This window comes from Meriones unguiculatus, chromosome 11 (genome assembly GCF_030254825.1).
Source record: "Meriones unguiculatus strain TT.TT164.6M chromosome 11, Bangor_MerUng_6.1, whole genome shotgun sequence".
NCBI lineage: Eukaryota > Metazoa > Chordata > Mammalia > Rodentia > Muridae > Meriones > Meriones unguiculatus.
The window spans coordinates 5708166-5727762 of record NC_083359.1 but is presented as its reverse complement, the minus strand read 5'-3'; the positions used below and the strand labels follow the sequence as shown (position 1 = coordinate 5727762).

Here is a 19597-nt window from a genome sequence, read left to right as displayed (position 1 = left end):
CATGAGGGGCTAGTTAATTACACCATGGTCCATGTACTTGATAGAAAAATAGGTAGCCATGGAATGAGATTTATTAAAAATACCCAATAGGAGAAGATATTTATGATAGGCTAGGGGATGAAAATAAATAATAAAACTGTACCCAAGTCACAAATGTACCTTGCAAGTATATAAGATAAAATTAACACATATATGTAATCAAATGAGCTACAATTAAGCAAAATTGATTTTAGCGATGGTGCCATTATAATAAAAGTAGATCTTTAAAAATCTACTTTTGTTTTTTTAATTAATTTTTTTCATACAATATATTTGATCATATTTCTCCTCCCCCAACACAATAGGTCTTATGCACACATGAACTCCTTGAGACAATGCAGAACACACAAGACCTGCACAGGCCCCAGACTGGGGCCCAGCACAAAGAGAGGGAAGGGGACACAGGGTCCAACTCTTACCCATGAAGCTATTTGCAACTGATACTTGATGGCAAAGGAAAAATGTTTTCTCCAATGAAGCATCAATAGGTTAAAAAAATGTACTATCTAAATGTTTCAAATATTCTCTAATACTTAAACTACATTTTTAGTAGGAAGATACAAAAAAAAAAAAAAAAAAACAAAACTCCTCTTTTCGTTGTCCATGTATGGAGACACACTGTCACCCACCTGAAGAGGGCCTTGAGGTTCTCTGGCAGTTCTGTGCGGCCGGCATAGCCAGGGTTCATGGTGATGAAGATGCCCACAGAAGGGTCCAGGCTAATCTCCTCCCCAAGGAAGCTAAATCTCTGCTTCCTGTCTCTGATTGCATCCTGGATGCTCTTCACCTGGTTGGGGATCAGAGGAAAATGACTCAATGGTGCGCGATGGCCAGTAACTGAAGTGGAAATCCAGACACACAGCACAGGAAGTTGTGCCCCTCTGTTCCCTCCCCCTGCCCTTGCCTTGAAGAACAAACATGGTGCCCACATCCTGGAGTCTTTGCTGATGAGTGTGAGTCTGGAAGGTTTGTTACATTGTGGCTGAGCCTTTGCTGTTGGGCACTTAGTATGAATCTGGAAGTTTCATTACATTGTGGCTACTTGAATGGGCGTGGTCAGGAAGCAGGTGTTTATTTTGCTTGGACTCTGAGCTCCTTGTAATAGCACCTAAAGCGCCCATAGTGCTGAGCAGTTTTGAGTGCATGAGAGAGAGAGGGGTGGGGGCAGGAGGGAGAGGGGTGCTGGCCAATCAAACTCGAGGGTTTGCATACGCTATTCTTGGTGCTTCCTAGTCATGTGTACTTTTTATGCGCAGAAAGCCATTCAAGCGTTATCAAGATAGTTGTAGCCCCTTCCCTTGTCTCCACCAGGGCCATCCTTCTTCCCTCCTTCCACATCTCCTCTCCTAGTCCTCAGAAAGGGGAAGTCCTCCTCCCCTACCAACTGACCCCAACCTATCAAGTCTCATCAGGACTACCTGCGTTATCTTCCACTATGGCCTGACAAGGCTGCCCAGCCAGAAGAAAATGATCAAAGAGTGGGCAACAGAGTCCATGTCAGAGACAGCACCTGTTCCCCTTACTAGGGAACCCACATGAAGACTGAGCTGCCTGTAGGCCACATCTGAACAGGGGCCTTAGGTCCTCTCCATGCATGGTTCTTGGTTGGTGCATTAGTCTCCTCTGGCCCCTTTGGGCCCAGAATTTTTGGCTCTGTTGATCCTGTGGAACTCCTGTCTTCTTTCTTTGATTGCCTTCATCAGTCCTGATCTAACACGTGAGATCTGGTCAGAGCTCCATTCTGGGTTGCTCTTACAGTTAGAAGAGAGACAAATGGAACCCAACTGTGTATGTTTTTCACACTTTGCTTATCAATTCTAGGAGAAAACAAAAGGCACATAGCAGCAGGTTGGCTTTGCTCAGCAAGGCCCCACAGTGTCTCTGGAAATTTCTAGCCTCAAGTAAGTCTTGAAAGCAAAAAACCTGAAGCTAAGGGTGGGTTAGGATTTCAGATGAACCTCTAGCATGTCTGTAAAGTATGGATGCTAGAAAGGCCAAGGGTAGCCCAGTTCTGCAGAGGGCTAAAAAGTGTGTGTGTGTGTGTGTGTGTGTGTGTGTGTGTGTAGGTGGGAGAGAACATTGCCAGGATATGTGACAGTTCAGCAATTAGGATTCAGCTCTTCTTTTGCAGTAAAGTTCTAATGACCGAATGTATTTGAGCTCACAGCAATTAGTGTGAACCTGAGACTGGTCTCCCTGCAGAATACCAATGCTGTTCAGGCAGAGCCAGCCTCTAGCACCCTGCCTGCCGGCCACCCAGGCGGAACGCTCCTTCTTCACGGGCTCACAGCTGGCCCTGCTCTGCCTTGGAGCACACTGCTACCCTCCAACTGGATGATAGGTAGTAGGGGAAGACTGTTTGCTTCCTTCCTTCCTACCCTGCCACCTATAAAATAGACAGAACACTTTCTTGGCCAGGGACAGGGAGGCAAGTTTAATTAGCATTTACAAGATGTTGTGCTACCTTTGGGCCAAGGCCAAGGCTAGAGCCCAGGACCTTCCTGCTGTTTGTTCTGACTCAGCACTCTCTACCCAAACACTGAAGCCCAGGAAGCCCACACTCAGCAGAAACTTATGTTGTACTTTGGATTAGAGGCATCTGTGCATTTGTGTAAAGTTCTGTAGGGGGCCTCTTCAGGGAGATGACTGCACAGGCTGCTGGCTGTGGGTGTGTGGGGCCTCTGTGCTGACAGGTGTTCCTTTTAGCCTGCCTTGTGCCAGACAGGAGGCCACTGGCTGTGGCTCTTCCTCTGCAGCAATGGAGGTTCCTGGGACAAACCACAGAGGTGTGATGGCAAGCAGGACCCAAGGGGCATGGATAAAGTTCGGAGGGTTGAGATATGGGTCACAGGGAAGGTGAGTATTAAAGGCAAGCCTGGCTTGGTGGAAGATGCCAAGCGAACTCTGCACACATGTCTCTAAAGCTGCATCACTTCTGGGGGTTTTAAAGCCATCAGGAATAGTAATGATGATGATGATGATGATAATAATAATAATAAATTTGATGTATTCGAAGCACTTGACCAGCACCAAGCACTATTCTGAACCTCCTACAGAAAGCGTCCCACTCAGTTCTCTAGAGACCAAGATGGGTGTTCTGAGACCCTAATTTTATAGAGGTGGAGGTGAGGCAGAAAGTGGTTAAGGAACCATTCTCCTTATGAGTTAGCACCAGGGGGACGAATAGAAGTTGTGTCATTCTTGAGACTTTTTGATGAATTTAAAATGGGCTCAAAATAAAAAGTTAACAGGAAGACAGAAGCGTGCCTGATAACAAACAGTTACCAAGTGGGGCAAGCCAAGTCTTAAAACCAAGCAAGCTAGAAACAAAGCATGTGTGTTTGGACCCCTTCACCCAGAAGGGACACGACGCCTTGACACCGGTTGAACGTGACCTCATCAGCCTCAGGCTGACCGTGGCTAACTGAAAACATGTCACTACATATTCTGAGAACCCGGCAGGCAGTTTGGTGGTTACATGACTACCACAGACAGTACCTACTAGGATCCTATGGTATCACGTAGGCGGCAGGCTCCTCCTGCAAGGTTTATTTGTATTTATGTACACGTTGCTCGTCTTACTCTGAAAATAATGCTTGGTATAAACTAGAAACATTTCCTGTAATCAAGGAAGAAGTTCACATTACCCATTAAAGATGTAGAAATGGAAGTAAGGGTTTGTGTTCACCCAGTCCCCATGGGTGTACTGGACTTCTGGGGAAATTCTCTCAGCATGGAGGGAAGGATGCTGGAGGCATCCACTGGGTAGATAGCCTACACTGAACAGAACAGACCTTTGCAACAGACCTCTCCTGGAAGCTGGCATTCTCGGGTGCTGTCCAGTGTCCTCTCACTCAGGCCTTGAATCTGTCATAGAGGGTGGCGTATGCAAATTGTTCAATTGATACAATTTAGGGAGGTCCCAGGCTATCCTAATCTGTGTGAATGTTCTCAGCTTTTTCTTCCCACCCCTTCACCATATTTCTTCTAGTCTAGTCTGGTCGTTCTCTTATGAAGCCTTTGTCCAAATTCCATGTATCACTAAAAGCCTGCCTGGATTCTTATAATCATTGGATGGAGTCTGCTGCCTTCAGGAAGAACAACCCAGTCACCACCTTGTACCTTTTGTCACAGTTCTGTGTTCTTTTATAGCATGCTCCTCCAGAAAAGGTGCAACTTGGGACATTATAGTGGCTCCGAGACTGGAGCATTTGTTCCATGCGTAGAGTCCTTGGATCCATGTTCTAAGTTCCTTGCTAATAGATTTTCTGATTTTTTTTGGGGGGAGGGGAGGAGGTAGGGTCTCACAGGCTGGACTTGGACTCACAGTCTTAGCTGGGATTTTAGATGTTTGCTCCCATGCCTGGTTTGGATCGGCTGCTCAGCTGCTTCATCCTGCAGTCCAGCCCCCTATCAGAGCCTGTACCACAAGAAGTAGGGACACCAGACAATACAGGGATACGGGGCAGGTCAGTTGTTACAGGTTCAAGGCGATGAGTTGTACTTTGGTGGAGTGTTTCCCAAGACTCAGATAATGCAAGTTGTAGAGAACCAACTGAGCCAGCAATGAGGAGATTCTGAGAAGAATTAAACAATATGCTACTTTTTAAAAATAGCAAGTAATTTCTCTCTCAATTGCCACACTGAGGATTTTCCCAAACGGGTGTGCAATTCTGCTTGACCAACCTGACAGAGACATGAAAATATCCAGCAATGTAAACACTGGAACATAATCACTTCTGCAGAAGTGCCTGGGATGAGGGGCACAGAAGGGTGAGTGGAGAAGGGGGGGAGGAAGGCTGCAGAGAACTCTTGGCAGCTGCTACAGCTCCCAAACCAATATGCCAGCCAGGATTACTGTGTGAATAATTAAGCACAATTTTCTCCTTGGGCGGTTACATGATTTTAAATGTTACCATCTCCAGTTCTGCTTGAGCTATTGTCAGACCACTTCCTCCTGACTGTCCTGTATGGGTGTGTCCCTAGGCTGGAATGTGGCAGTATCGGAGAGTTCTAAGATGAACATATTTTACTTAATTCTAGAAGCAAAAGAAGAGAAGCCCTGTAGGTCATTCCATTTTCTGGCTCCTGGGCAGAGCAGTGGACAACAGCTGGTGGGTACTCTCTCAATAGCTAGTAAGTGGCTAGGGTTGGTAAGGTGACCTGGAGATGGTCCAGCTAAGGATAAGTGAGGGGGTAGGTAGTACAGCCCTGTTTACGACAGGTGTGGGGATCTTTCCCCTACCCATGGGTCACAGCCATCTATTTCTAACTCATTTCCTGTTGTGTAAAATGACTAGGATACTAATCTTCCTTACCACCCCACCCTCATCATCACTATCATTGTAATCATTATACTCACATCATCATCATCACCATTACCATAGTCATCCCCATCACCACCATCCTTATCATCACTAGCATTGTAATCACATGCCTTCATAACTGTCACCTTTATCACCATATCATGGCATCATCACTATCACTACATTGCCCTTGTCATTATCACTACCATTGTGATCATCGTGCCCTCTTCATTACCACTTTATCAGTGTCATCATCACCACCATTATATTTAATGTCATTACCACCTCTGCTATAATAACAAACATCACCTCTATCCTCATTATCATCATTATCAGTACCACCATAAACTCCACCACTTTCATTATCATTACCACCACCACCATCATTCACCTCCTCTTCATCACTGCAAACACTACCACCATAAACATTATCACCATCATCACCACCACCATTGTTATCATCATCACCAGGGTCAAGCTCATCTCCTCATGGATGCCACCATCACCACCACCACCGTCATCATCATCACCACCATCACCACTACCATTATCTCCCAAGTCATCACCAGTTCCATTTTTACCTTCATCGCTACTACCACAGACACCACCACCATCATGATCAAACCACTTCCACTGCCATTATCATCAGCTATACCATCATCACCATCACTACCATAACTACTAACAGTATCATTACCCTAGCACTTGAACACTTAGGATCTATAGATCTTTGATTAAAATGTTTTAGATATCAACTCACTGAAGATTTGTTACAGTGAAAGAACTGTGATTAGCTCAGTGAGCCCTCTATGGGGCATGCGGAGAAGAATGCCTTGGAAAACACAGGATGACAGCCTGTGGCGAACCCCTAGACTGACCCTCACCCTAAGACACCCAGAAGTGGTTCTGGCCTTAAATGGAACCATGGACAGCGATGCCTGACTGGTGAGAGCAAGAGATGTCCTCAAAACACCGTGGCAAGCATCCAGGGGAGAGGGCACAGAAATGATGAATGCAGAGATGAGAGGAAGACATGCAGGTGAGGGGAAATGGTAGGAAAGTGGACAGGGGAATAAGAAGACAGTCTCCTGCAATGGGAGAAATAGGAAGAACAGGTATGTGGTGCAACAGAAGGAAATGAAGCCATTTCTAGCGGCTGCTACAAGAAAAAGACAGATTCCCCAGGTTTTCAGAGCCACTTGTAAGCTATAGCCAGTGTCCTGGAAAAGGTTTGTTTACTCTGTACCAGATACTCAAGAAGGCATTAGTCCCCTACAGTTCAGAGAGACATTCTATGGCACTGTTCCTGGTTCCAAGTTGAGATATGACCACGCAAGAGTGAAACCAGGCTAAGAGTACAATTTTGGTTTGGGTTTGTCACCAGGGCTTCATATATTGGAAATCTTCATTATGAAACCCTGAGAAGGTGGAAACCAGCTATGTTGTCTAGAGATTCAACTTTTGGGAAGCAGTTATGGTCATTACGTTAGGGTTCATGATCGAATCCTGTGGCTTTGACAGCAAGAAGTCATTGCAATGTGTGTCCTTGAAAGTCCAGGAATGTGAGCCAAATAAAGCCATATATGCTGCCCAACTTCAGGCATTTCATTATAATCACAGAAGAAGACTAATACAATTTCTTGTAAAATATGAACATTCAGTTTCAGTTTAGGTAGCACCAGGCTCCCATCTGTATAACGAAGAGGTGTGTTGACAAATGGTTAACCAGTGGCTCTCCATGAAAACAGGCCTTCCTGCATACAGTGAATCAGGGCCATGAGCTGTGGGGTTTGGAAGGGACAGTTACAGTGATTAAACTTGGGGTCCGTGCCTCTTAGGCAAGCCTCTTTCACCCACATCCACAGCTCCAGTTTCTTGGTGGAAATACTTCCTCCCTAGGCCCCATCAAGTTCAGCCAAAGTGAGACCACAGAAATTTGCATGATAGATTCACCCAGCCAAGGAAGAACGATGCTGATGCAGGAGGGATTTTAGGTGGCCACCTGGGCCTTGCTCCCCCACTTTCACTAACTCCGACTGAGAGGAGCAAATCTAGGGAAGGGTAAACTGCACCTTGCTCTAGGAGGGGCTCTGCCAAGGGACAGTTGGGACAAGGGCCAGTGTCTGTTGAGTAGCCTTTGTCAGACAAGAGAGCCAAAAGGACTGACCGCTACAGAGCAGGCAGGTGGAGGGCCTCTGGGAGCCCCTGATGACCCACGGCTGAAGGCCAGGGGTGAGATGTTGTGAAACAGAAGCCGATATAGGGTCTACCACTCTCCAGCCCCACAGCTGCTTCAGCTCTCAGCTCAAAGCTCCACATTTAGCCTCCAGAGACAGGGACAGCATGCCGGATGGAGGGGTGGCAGCTGGAGGTTACAGAGACAGAGGCTGGCTCCTGCCAGGGCAGAGTGCAGTGAAGGGGATAACACTGAATCAGCCAGTTTCTCCCACGCTCTTGATCTGCCTGATATTCGGCCCCACCCTCATTCTGCTACCCCTTCCTCCACTCCATGCTCTTGCCAAAACAAAAACAAAAACAAAACTAACAAAACACCCCCCCCCCCCTCAGTTCAGTTCAGTTTTCCATATTCCCTTTTGAGCCTGAAAGAACTATACAGATCTACAGGGATGAGATATGAAACTCTCTCATAGCTGCAGACTCCCTCCCCTCCATTTCACTCTCCTCCTCTCCCACCCTCTCTTTTTCCCCTTCCCTTCTGTTTCCTTTCTTTCCTCTTCTTTCCCCACTCCTCCTCTCTCCCCTTCCCCTTCTTCTCCTCCTTATCCTCTCTCTCCTTTTGAATAATGCTGTCTGCATGGTGCTTTGGAAATAAACCAAAAGGGAGGGAACCTCAGCTGTGTTTGTCTGTATGATATGTGGGCACAAACTTGGAGTGGTAGGCATGCCATTGTCCCACACACGTCGTTGCATATAGTTCTCTGCAGAGGCTGAGCCTTAGTGAAGGAGGGCGGGAGAGGAACCCTACAACCAATCACCCCTTACTGGAAAATGAGGGTGCTTAGCTTATGGGGAATGGTATGGAGCTGGCAAAGGAGCTGGGGAGATGCAGGGATGCTGGAGCCTCTGCAGCTCAGTGAGGATGCCTGGGAAAGTCCCTCACCTTGATAGTCCCTCTGCCCAGCTCTTTAAGGCTACCGCCAACCGCAGGCTAACTCTCCTTTGGAATTCCCAGCTACCTGCCTCATTCCCTTCCACCTGCCCCAGCACTCATTTACATCCATCTTTTATTTGGTTTGAACTTGCTTCTCTGGCCATTCCTGTGTGTAAATTGATGATGTGGATGGTAGAAGTGGGTTCAAATCTTCCCCTTGTCACTTTGCAACAGTGTGCCTTGTGCAAGTCCCTGTTCTTCCCTGTTATGTTTTCTCCATCTAAAGTAGAAGTTATACTAAAAGAGCCACTGGAGCATAGGGGTGATATATGAAGGGTGTCTGACAAAGGAGGGAATCAACTCTCTGCTTTTTCCCCTTCTGTTAGCCTCTGTCCTTGGGTCCTTGGCCCAAATCCAAACCCTCTCCAGCCAGCTTTTAGGGGTTAACTTTAAAAAAAAAAACACTTTTCAGAGTCTTACTCTATAGTCTAGATATTCAGGTAAGTTTTAGAATGCTGAAAGTACTCAATCTGTCTCAAAAACACGAAACGCACTTTAAGTTAGGAATTGTGTCTTCTCAGCTGGGCACCTGCACTCCCTCAAGCCCAGCGACTTCACACTCCTATATATGAGTGAGTGGGTTAGGCTGAGAGATGTGGGGCGACTTTCTTACAGACTTCTAGAGCAAATGGAGGAGCTGAAACCGGAGGCCTGGTTGACAGCCAACGTGCATGATGTGTTCAAGCAGCTAGGATCCACCTTCTTGGCTGATCCTTTGTGCCCTGCTTCGAAGAAGGTGGGATAGATCATTTATGTCCCTATTTTACACACAGAGAAGGAGATTCTCCTAGATAGAAATGGTAGCTTCTCATAAGGATGGAGAAAGGGGAATGCATAGGCAAGTAGGAGAAGGAAACAGTGCTGAAGAAGAATGAAGACAACAGGCAGTAGACCTCCAAAGGGCCAGCCATGAAGACTGCAAGGCCCCCACACCCTGGTAACCCATACCTGTACAGCCACCACCGACAACACCTCCACAGAGATCCGGTTGAACTCATCAAAACAGCCCCAGGCGCCAGTCTGAGCCAGGCCTTTGTAGATGTTGCCACAGGACTGCAAGGAAACATACAGAGATTAAATGATGGCAGCGTCTTAGAAGAGTCTTGTCTTTTTCCAGCCTCTTTATGATAGACACATCTGGCCCCCTAAAACTAGCACTGTAATTTCAAGAACAATTAAGTTTTTTCAAGTTGATGGGTGACAACATAAGGCATGGAATCCAGCAAGTTTTCCAAGATGCTATAATGAAAAATCCTTTTAAGATGTCATCAGGGTTCCTTCTTGAGCATTCTGTAGCTTTTAAAGTCCCAGGAAATGAATATAAGATAGCCTTTCCTAAACCATATAGACAAACAACCTTCTGTTCAGGTTTTGGCATATCCTAATGGGAATCCAGTGCCTGCATCTTCCATCCATGCCCAGCCACACTGGTTTCCCAGCTGATGTAGAGCTGGGCAACTGATAAGAGTCACAGAAGCAAACTATGGGCAAATCTCGCCAAAAGAGAGCAAGAAGGGAATTTCAAAGGGAAGAAGGTATTTCTGACCTAAAATGAAAAGGAACTCTGGCATTAAAGGGCAGCTGGTGAGCTATGTGTCCGTGGTAAGGAGCAGGCACTGGCGGTCATTGGGTAAGTGATGCCTCTAATATTCTGGGGAGATGCAGTCGTGGGGGTCCTGACATTTATCCAGAGGTCACTTTTTAAATGATCACTAGTGTGCACAGGACCCAGCCCTAGGTATGGCCCCTTTTAGGTAGGAACTTTTGGGAAAATGTGGGCAATATGGCATACACAGAGTTGCCACAGAAGTATCGGTTCCAGTGCAAACTGAAAACCACGTTCTATAGAGACCAGAGAGGAACGGATCAGAGTTCTCCAGCGGAGATGGGATGGCAGAATGATAGCACATTTAAAGGTGTATTTTGTGAACACCAGCTGTGCCTTGAGAAAAGGATTTTGTCAAGAATGTTGGGGAAACACTACAGTCCATAATCCACCTTTGCCAAATTCTAAATATATACTAGTGGGTTGTGAAGGTAGATCAGTACTATAGCACGCATTAATTGAATATATAAAATAAAATATCTCTCTGTCTCTGTTTCTCTCTCTCTCCCTTCTTTCTCTCTCCACACAAATATGTGCATGTCTGTATACACACACATGCATAAAATCACTTTAAATTTCTGAAACAAGATTAATTTGTTACATGGCTAGTATTCCTTTTTCCTCCAGTAAATTTTCTCAGAATACACTCTAACAAAATAGGCATAATAAAAAAAAGGAGACAGAAGCCCTCATGAGTACCTAGTTCCCAGAGCAAGATGCTTCAGAATACATTCTGCATCTGTGTGGCAAGGAGAGAGGAAGGCTTTCTAGGAGGATGAAAGATTATGGAAGAAAAAGTGAGCAAAATAATGATGTGCCCAGAAAAAAGTAAAGGTGCCATTTGGGATGGAAAATTGATTACTAAAGACAGTCTTAGTAACAGAAAGCCTTGAATTATTACAAGGAGTCTTTAGAGGTTTGCATGAGAGACGATGATTAAGGCAACATTTTGTCAGAATCAGTCAGACATCTACCTAGGCAAGGTTGGTTGTAGGGCAGAGTTTTAAAAGGGAGGGAAAATATAGCCCACATCCTGTTAAACCCCAGAACGCTGAACAAAGGAGAACCGAAGAGATCAGCAGTTTGCAGGAGTTTTGAGGGAAGGATGGGGGATGAAGAGACTGACCCCTGGGCAGAGCAGAGGCAATGCCAGGATGGAGAAACCACTGCACCTGCTTCTGGGACATTGGGTGATGGCATTACACACTTTCCTAAACCTACAGAATCATATATTCAACTGCTCTACCAAAGTGTGAATCCCAACACAGTCTTGGATTTTAGTTTAGAACAGCATATTGACACTGTATATACTATAATAGACTATTGTTTTGGTTAGGGTTACTGTCACTGTGAGGAAACACCATGACCAAAAGCAAATTGAGCAGCTCAGTGTCCAAGAGGTTTCCCCAATAATAGAACCAGGGACCATTTCTGACATGAACTCATGGGCTGGCTCTTTGATCACCTCTACCTGAGTGGGGAAGCAGCCTTACCAATCCACAGAGGAAGACAAAAAAGCCAGTCCTGATGAGACTAGATGGACTAGGTTCAGATGGAAAGGGAGGAGGACCTCCCCTATCATTGGACTGGGCATAGGAGAAGCAGAGGGAGGGCTACAGCTAGGATACAAAGTGAATAAGCTGTAATGAATAAAAATTAAAAAAAAATTTAAAAAACAAAAAAAAATCAAATTTAGGCAAAAAGAGTTTATTTGGCTTATACCTTCACATCACTTGTTTATCATTGGAGGAAGCCAGGAGAGGAACTCAAGCAGGTCAGGAACCTCGAGGCAGGAGCTAATGCAGAGGCCATGGGAATGTATTGCTTACTGGCTTGCTCAGCCTGTGTTCTTATAGAACCCAGGGCTACCAGCCCAGGGGGTGGTCCTACCCATAAGGGGCTGGGCCCTTCCGTAATCATCACTAATTAAGAGAATGCTCTATGGGCCTGCCTACAACCTGATGTTATGGAGGCATTTTCTCAACTGAGGCTCCCTCCCCTCTGGTTACTCTAGCCATGTCAAAGCAACGTAAAACTAGCCACCTCCCTGTTGTGTGTGAGGAAAGAGAGAGTACATGGGGGTGCTGTGTACCAATTGTTCCCCAAATTAAAAAATGTTCTACAAAGTAAACTACTAATAAAATAAAGTGGAAACATGCCATTCTTCTCATCTGCTCATCTAACAAATATTAATTGAGCAGGTACTGTCTGCTAGAGAATGTTCTGGGACATGACGATGACACAGCAACCTTAGAGTTAGTAGTCAGAGATGTCTTTAGGGTGTTGACATGATTCTAGGCATTGGGTTTTATTCTCAAATACCCTATAGGTTGAGACTGTCATCTATTTCTCTATCTATCATTTATATAGCCACTCATCTATACTTTATGTATGTATGTATGTATGTATGTGTATGTATTATGTATGCTTGTAGGTGGGTATGACTCTATATCAACTTGATAAGAATCACAGGCCTTAAGTTAGAAATTCAGGAACCAAATCCCATGCCTAACAGTGGTTTGAAAGCTTTGAAAGTTGTTATCCCTTTTATGAACTGTAGATGATACATACAACTTTTTATTAAAAGTTCCATAAGCCTTATTTGTAATAGCCAGTAGCTAGAAACAGCTCAGTGGAGGAATGGATACAGAAATTGTGGTATATCTACACAATGGAATATTACTCAGCAATAAAAAACAAGGAAATCATGAAATTTGCAGGTAAATGGTGGGATCTGGAAAAGATCATCCTGAGTGAGCTATCCCAGAAGCAGAAAGATGCACACAATATATACTCACTCATATAGACATATAATATAGGATAAACCTACTAAAATCTGTACACCTAAAGAAACTAATCAAGAGGGAGGACTCTTGCTAAAATGCTCAATCCCTATCCAGAAAGGCAAAGAGGATGGACATCAGAAGGAGAAAAGAGGGAACAAGTCAGGAGCCTGACACAGAGGACCTCTGAAAGGCTCTGCCCTGCAGACTATCAATGCAGATGCTGAGACTTATGGGCAACCTTTGGGCAGAGTACAGGGAATCTTAGGAAAGAAGTGGGAAATAGTAAGATCTGGAGAGGACAGGAACCCCACAAGGAGAGCAACAGAACCAAAACATCTGAGCACAGGGGTCTTTCCTGAGACTGATACTCCAAACAAGGGTCATGAATGGAGATAACCTAAGACCCCTGCACAGATATAGCCCATGGCAGTTCAGTATCCAAGTGGGTTCCATTGTAATAGGAACAGGGACTGTCTCTGACATGAACTGATTGGCCTGCTCTTTAATTACCTCTCCCTGAGGGGGAAGCAGCATTTCCAGGCCACAGAAGAAGACAATGCAGCCACTCCTGATGAGACCTAATTGACTAGGATCAGTAGGAAGGAAAAGAAGACCTCCCTATCAGTGGACTTGGGGAGGGGCATGCATGCAGAGGGTAGAGGAGGGAGGGATTGGGACGGGAGGAGGGAGAGAACCACAGGGGGGATACTAAGGGAATAAAGTGTAATTAATAAATAATTTTAAAAAAAGTTCCAGAAGTACTTGCCCCAACCTCATTATTCCCTGAGGTCCAGCAGCAGACCCCACGTCACCCTGCTCACTAGACACATCTCTTGGTGTTACTGGTAAACAGTGGTATCACTTGGCCATGAGGCAGGGCCTCTGTCCTGGAATAAAGACAGGTCATGGCAAAAGGCTGAAAGTGGATGCTAAAGGGAAATCATGCTGATGGCTGATTTGCACTGGCGAATTATGGGCGCAAACAATCAGGATGACCGAGATTCCCACCTTAGAGAGGGGGTAAAGGATGGGGGAGAATGTCAGGATCCTCCCAAGGTGGAAGAAAAGCCTCTATTCCAGATACCTTGTATGTAATTAGAGCCAGGACTGGACTGTGGGTGAAGATGGGGACAGATGTGGAGTCATCAGAATACATGCTGAAATGAAAACTCGGGAAAAGGACCAGCACATAGGGCAGGGTGGCCAGAAGAAGAGAGGTGAGAGAAGTGGGAGAGAGAAACTTGGAGGCTGAGGGAGTCAGAAGACTTGAGTTGTATTCATGATTGTCGCAGGAGGCCGAGCCTCCTGAGGTCTGGAAATTATTCCAAACGCTCTCGAGCTTCAAAGCCATGGGATGTTTCCACAGTAGCCTCAGAATTATGGTCAAGGGGAAGGTATCGCTGCTGTGATGTGAGGTGGATGCCATTCTGCAATTAATGGCTGTGCTGAGCCAGCCTCACAACAAAGCTGCTTTTGCCTCTGAGCAGGCTGGGCTTGCAAGGTCACTTCTGCCTCCAAACGGGAACTTTATCTCATCAGAGAACACTCATCTTAAGTCCTAGCTGCAGACTAGGGGTGCCAGAGGGGGACAGGTAGCTGTGCTGAGCCATTTCTGACTCAGGGCAGGACCAACATTGGCTCAGGGCCAGGCTGTTGCTAACCACGATAAATCCGAGCTACAATTATTCCAGGACACCGTGTCATTGAAACACTTCCTGACAGTCCATGTGCAAACCTTTCACATAAAAGCAACCCTTAAATGACTCTGTGCACAAGTTTCTCTTTGCCGTTTCACCCATTTCAGATCTAGGCAGCATTCTAATAAGCTCTATGGCTTTTTTCCGATGTTGGTGGATTCATTTATGGTCCATATGTCACAACTTGTCAAACCCCATCCCTGGCAAGAGCAGTAGGACTCTTGAGTGTTAATTGGCTGTGTCTGGGGACACTGGCTAGCTTTGTAAGTTTTCCACCTTCCCTTTCTTCCACATTTCCGTGCTGTACTAGAAACACCCCGGCCCTGCACCTGTGTTCACAGAGTTGAGTGGGCTGTATCCTGACGGAATCCCTGGAACAGACGTGCGCCAGGATACCACCTACAGCCTAGCCCTCCCCTCTAATGCCTGTTTGTTTCATCAACCCACTACTTCCTAGACTGACATTTGGTTTTGCTTCCCTTAAGCCTCTTGTCATTTCTTTCCCCCTTTCACTGTCTTGGTGCTGGGGTTTTCTCTCTTCCTGTCTGAAGGGCTGCAGAGTTCTCTCCAGTCTCCTCTCCAGCTGCTTCTGCTTACACGCTCCCCACAACAGCCTCCCGGCATGCTTATGCTTTGCTGCTGTTCTAAAGTTGGCAGGTCTTTCTGTGGTCTACCACTTGAAGGGCCTGTGGTCCTCGGCATCTATTCCCATCACCCTCTTTACTTTCCCCAGTGCTCCCTAAGGCTGCCTGGCCACTGCACTAGGCTCAGTTCTAGTCTCTACTCTGGAGAAATGCAAACAATCTATTGTTGTTAGAGTCATAACAGACACATCAAAACACATGACAGCTGTGCCTGGCTCTCCATCCTTTCTTTCCTCACCCTAGCCAGGCTCCAGGAGAAAAGCTCGGGAGTGAAGCTGATGAGTGCTGGAGTATGGATGCTAGCTGTTTAGAACTGGGTCCAAGCTTTTCCATAAACATCTTGTCCTTCCTGGGTTATATTTGATCTTTGTATATATGTATCCTCTTTCAATTTTTGATCTTCCTGCTCTACCTGCTATGTCATCCATAGGGGCCCCCAGAGCCCTCGCGCTTTCCTTCTGTGTCCTCACTGAAAACCATACAGCACCCTGACCACTCTTGACTCAGCTGGACGCAGGTCTTTCCAGCAGTCTTCAGTCTAAGATGGGGTCTTAAATATTTCTAGACACCGGTAAACACATTTTGGTTGTTTCTCAAACTTAAAGAAACTGGCCTCAGTCCTGAAGAAAATGTGTGGCATCATTGGTGTCACACATACTGATTCCTGGCTGAGGACATTCCTAGACAGGCTCTTCCAGCCTGTCATAGTTCATCTTCAGAGATAAGTCTCATTACTCTACACATGCCTTTACTAAGAGCTTTGCACTGATCTCCCTAGCACCTAGTCCCTTCCTTCTTTCCTTCCTTCCTTTTCTTCTTTTCTCCCTCCTCCCCTTCCTCGCTCCCTTCCTCCCTTTCTTCTCTCCACTTCCTGGTCTCCTTTGGTGCTAGAGATCAAACCCAGAGCCATGGGAGATTTCTGCCTAAGTAAGCATTCTCCCACTGAGTGGCACGTTAGCCTTTTCTGTTTCTTTGGAGTCTTAACCAGTCCTATCTTGGGGTGGCCAAGGACACATATGGTGGAAACCCCCCTGTGGCTACTTGTGGCGCCTCTCCAGCTGCAGCTGAAGGATGAAACATCAGTTATTTTGGTATCTTCCCCACACATTCTGAGCAATGGCAGTAACCAATAAACCAACCCACTTCGGGGTGTTCTATGATAAAGTACAGTTTCCAAACAGCTGGGCAGTGAAGGAGACAGGCTTGCAGAAGCACTTTAGTGAAGCCACCTGGTTACAGTGATTTTGGTGCTTAGGAAGTGAGAGCCTTCATTCTGTGGTGTTATTAGACTCCTCCTTTTGATATTGCTCTAGTCTGTGTCTGGCCTGGACTCAAAGATTGAAACTTTACTGATAGCCCAGGTGAGCCAAAGATAAACACTTCTTTACTCTGTCCTTTCAGGGGAATTGGTGGGGTTAGGGATGACTGATTGACTTTGAAAGAATTGTGATAAATGACCTTTATGATCCCTGGCCTGGAGTCAACTTCTCTCTTCCTGTTTGTGGTGCTTGACTTGACTTTGAGGTAATCTGCCGATTTTCTGCCATGAAGACACATGCCTTCTACTTCAAATGAGGGTGTCTTCCAGAATGTTCCCCTTGGGAGGCTTCCTTATTTTAGCAAGGCTGCCAATAATTAGCTCTAGAAGAATCTAGAGGCTCAAAATAATCCTGAAGGCTGAGTGTATTTCTTTAAAGAGGGGAGAAAAAAAAAAACTTCTTCCTGCTTTGAAAAGAAACATTATCTTAATGTATTCATCAATAAAAACAGCTGTCCTCAAATTTAGAGGTGATGGCCTCAGGAAGGACAGGGTTAAGGTCTGGGTGCTCCTTCTGTTCATTTGCCATAAGGAAACTTGGCTTTCCAGGACAGGTTTCTGCTAAACTTAACCACCCCAGTTCAAGAAAAGGAGTGTCCTCTAAAGAATCATGGCTTCTGAAGCTGCAGCCTCTAAAGTTATTTCTACATTAAATGTATCTTCAAACATGAAATTTTATTTCATCTATTTCTTGCAATTTTTTTCAACTGTGAAACTTTCACATTGTCTGTTTATTCTGTTTACAAGAGAAACAAGAAGGCATCTTATTAAAAACATACACAGTGAGAAAACACCAGTGTAGAGGCAGCAGGGCAAGCTGTTAGTCCTTATCTTTAAAATGAGCTTTTATTCATTTGTGAGCAGAATGTCTGTGGCAGAGAGTGACCTCGCCGGTCTTTTGTTTCTCTGGCTTTTCTCCAGCACACAGCCTGGATCACATTAGTTGTTTGAATGGTGCTAGGGCCTGGAACGAAGCTGTGGTCTCTGCCCTGCCTGTGGGTGGGGGTCTTGAGGTGGTGGGTTGTATTTACAGGAGTCTCGCCTGTCCTTATATAACATCCTAGGGGGACACCCCCATTACAGAGAAAAATAAAGCTGTCACCTGGAGACATGTTCTCATCATAGCTACTCACGAGCCTTTCTGCCCTTCACCCCTCAGTAAATTTAGGATTTGGGGGGTTTGTTTGGCATCATGATTTTACAGGTGACAGGAGATAGGCCACCACGTCAAATAATCCATTTGTTCACACAGTTCATTAATGGAGTCAGAACGTATGTGGCTGTGTCTCTTGGTACATAAGAGGTGGCCAGGAGGCCAGCAAAGATGAGTCTCCTATCCTGGGGAGTGGGACCAACAAAATACAGATAAACCGTGTACCTGAGCTGCCACCCGAGTCCAAGGCTCCTGAGGATGAGTGGACACTTACCTTGTAATCCATCTGCTCGGAGCAGTTGAACACATAGACCATAATGCCCAGTGCTCGGCCCAGGTCCTTGGTGGTCTCAGTCTTGCCTGTGCCTGCGGGTCCTGCTGGAGCCCCACTCATGGTCAGGTGCAGAGATTGGGTGAGAGTGATGTAGCACCTACCAAACACAGGAGGGCAAATGCCGTTACCCACACCTCAGATAGCCCTGCTGGCTGCTGGGGAGAGGGACACTCAAGGACAGGAGGGCCTCTCTTAGCATCTACAAAGGAAAGGAAACCTGTAACAGCTCCCTTGTCTGTTCCCCACAGAGCCTGAATTCCCAGAGGACACCCTGATCATGACCATCTCCCCATAGGGCACTGTGCCTCCTTGATGGTCTGTCTTAACCTTGACCACACCTTCTCCTGTTGCTCCATTTCCCAGTGCTTTGATGATGCCCCATGTCTCTCCTGAAGCACATTATCAGCAAGATATACAGAGCAACACTCGTTTTCCAGGTTCTCTGAGACTGTGGTGACTCTTCCTCCTCCCTATCCAAGCAACCCCACTTGAGCCCACTTTTTCCATTTGTCTAGGTAATGGATACTCATTCCTGGCCAGGAATTGGCATTAGTCCATGCACTAAGGATTGGAATGAGTGACAAGAAGCTTTGTTCCACCCTGACTCCCACCATATCACACAGATCTCTCCCACATACTTTTTTAAGAGTGAGGATGCACGACTTTCTTGTTCATTGTTTTACCTTCAGAACCCAGTACACCTCCAGGAGCATATAACACCCCACTATCTCTTTAAGAAACATATGGATTACTCCATGAGCAAGCTAATAACCATTCAATCTAGTATTCCTTTTACTATCTTCATTGGTGACGATAGAATAAAGTCACCTCTATTGGTGGCGCCGAGGAGATGACTCAGCGTTTGTAAAGTGCCTGGGTTGCTCAAGCATGAGGACCCAAGTTCAGTTCCTCAGCTCCTACGTAAAATATGGGCACTGGTGATATGTGCCTGTGATACCAGCACTGTGGTGTGTGTGTGTGTGTGTGTGTGTGTGTGTGTGTGTGTGTTGGGTATAGAGGTGAATGAAAAGGATCCTCCAAACTCACTAGCCAGCCAGTGTGGATGAAATGGTGGGCTCCAGGTTCAATTAGGAAGAGACACCCTGTCACAAAAATAAGCAGGGCAGTGTCCATCCAATGGCATACTCACTACACACTATATGCACACACATACTACACATATACACACTCACACACTATACATGTGCAAACATAATACACACAAATACACAGCACCATCCCACCACCCCCTACACCCCCACCAAACACACAATTATTTAAGGTATTCAAAAGGATTCATAATTCCATTTAATTGTGCTCATTGGATAATAAGCACATGAAAATGTGCTTAAGGTCGGCACCGAGAGAAACTCACTGTAGGTAAAATGCATTAGCCAGGATGGCTATAATCTTGAGTATGTCTGTAACAGATGATGGCAAAGATTCAAGAGAAGGGGGGGGGGGCTTCATATGTTGCTGATGGAAATGTGACATGGTACAATCACTTTGAAAGACAGGTTAAAAGTTTCTTCAAAAGAAGGA

At 45.8% G+C, this 19597-nt stretch overlaps 1 protein-coding gene across 1 annotated transcript in view; it reads right to left on the bottom strand.

Annotated features, from left to right (window-relative positions):
• Positions 1-19597, bottom strand: part of Dnah9 (dynein axonemal heavy chain 9) — a 311392-nt gene that overhangs the window by 192653 nt on the left and 99142 nt on the right. Inside the window, exons 27-29 of the mRNA XM_060363494.1 lie at positions 17996-18152; positions 9466-9570; positions 669-826 (exon numbers count right to left, since the gene is read on the bottom strand). Of these exons, the coding sequence (XP_060219477.1) occupies positions 669-826; positions 9466-9570; positions 17996-18152 (420 nt within the window). The remainder of the gene's footprint in view (positions 1-668; positions 827-9465; positions 9571-17995; positions 18153-19597) is intronic.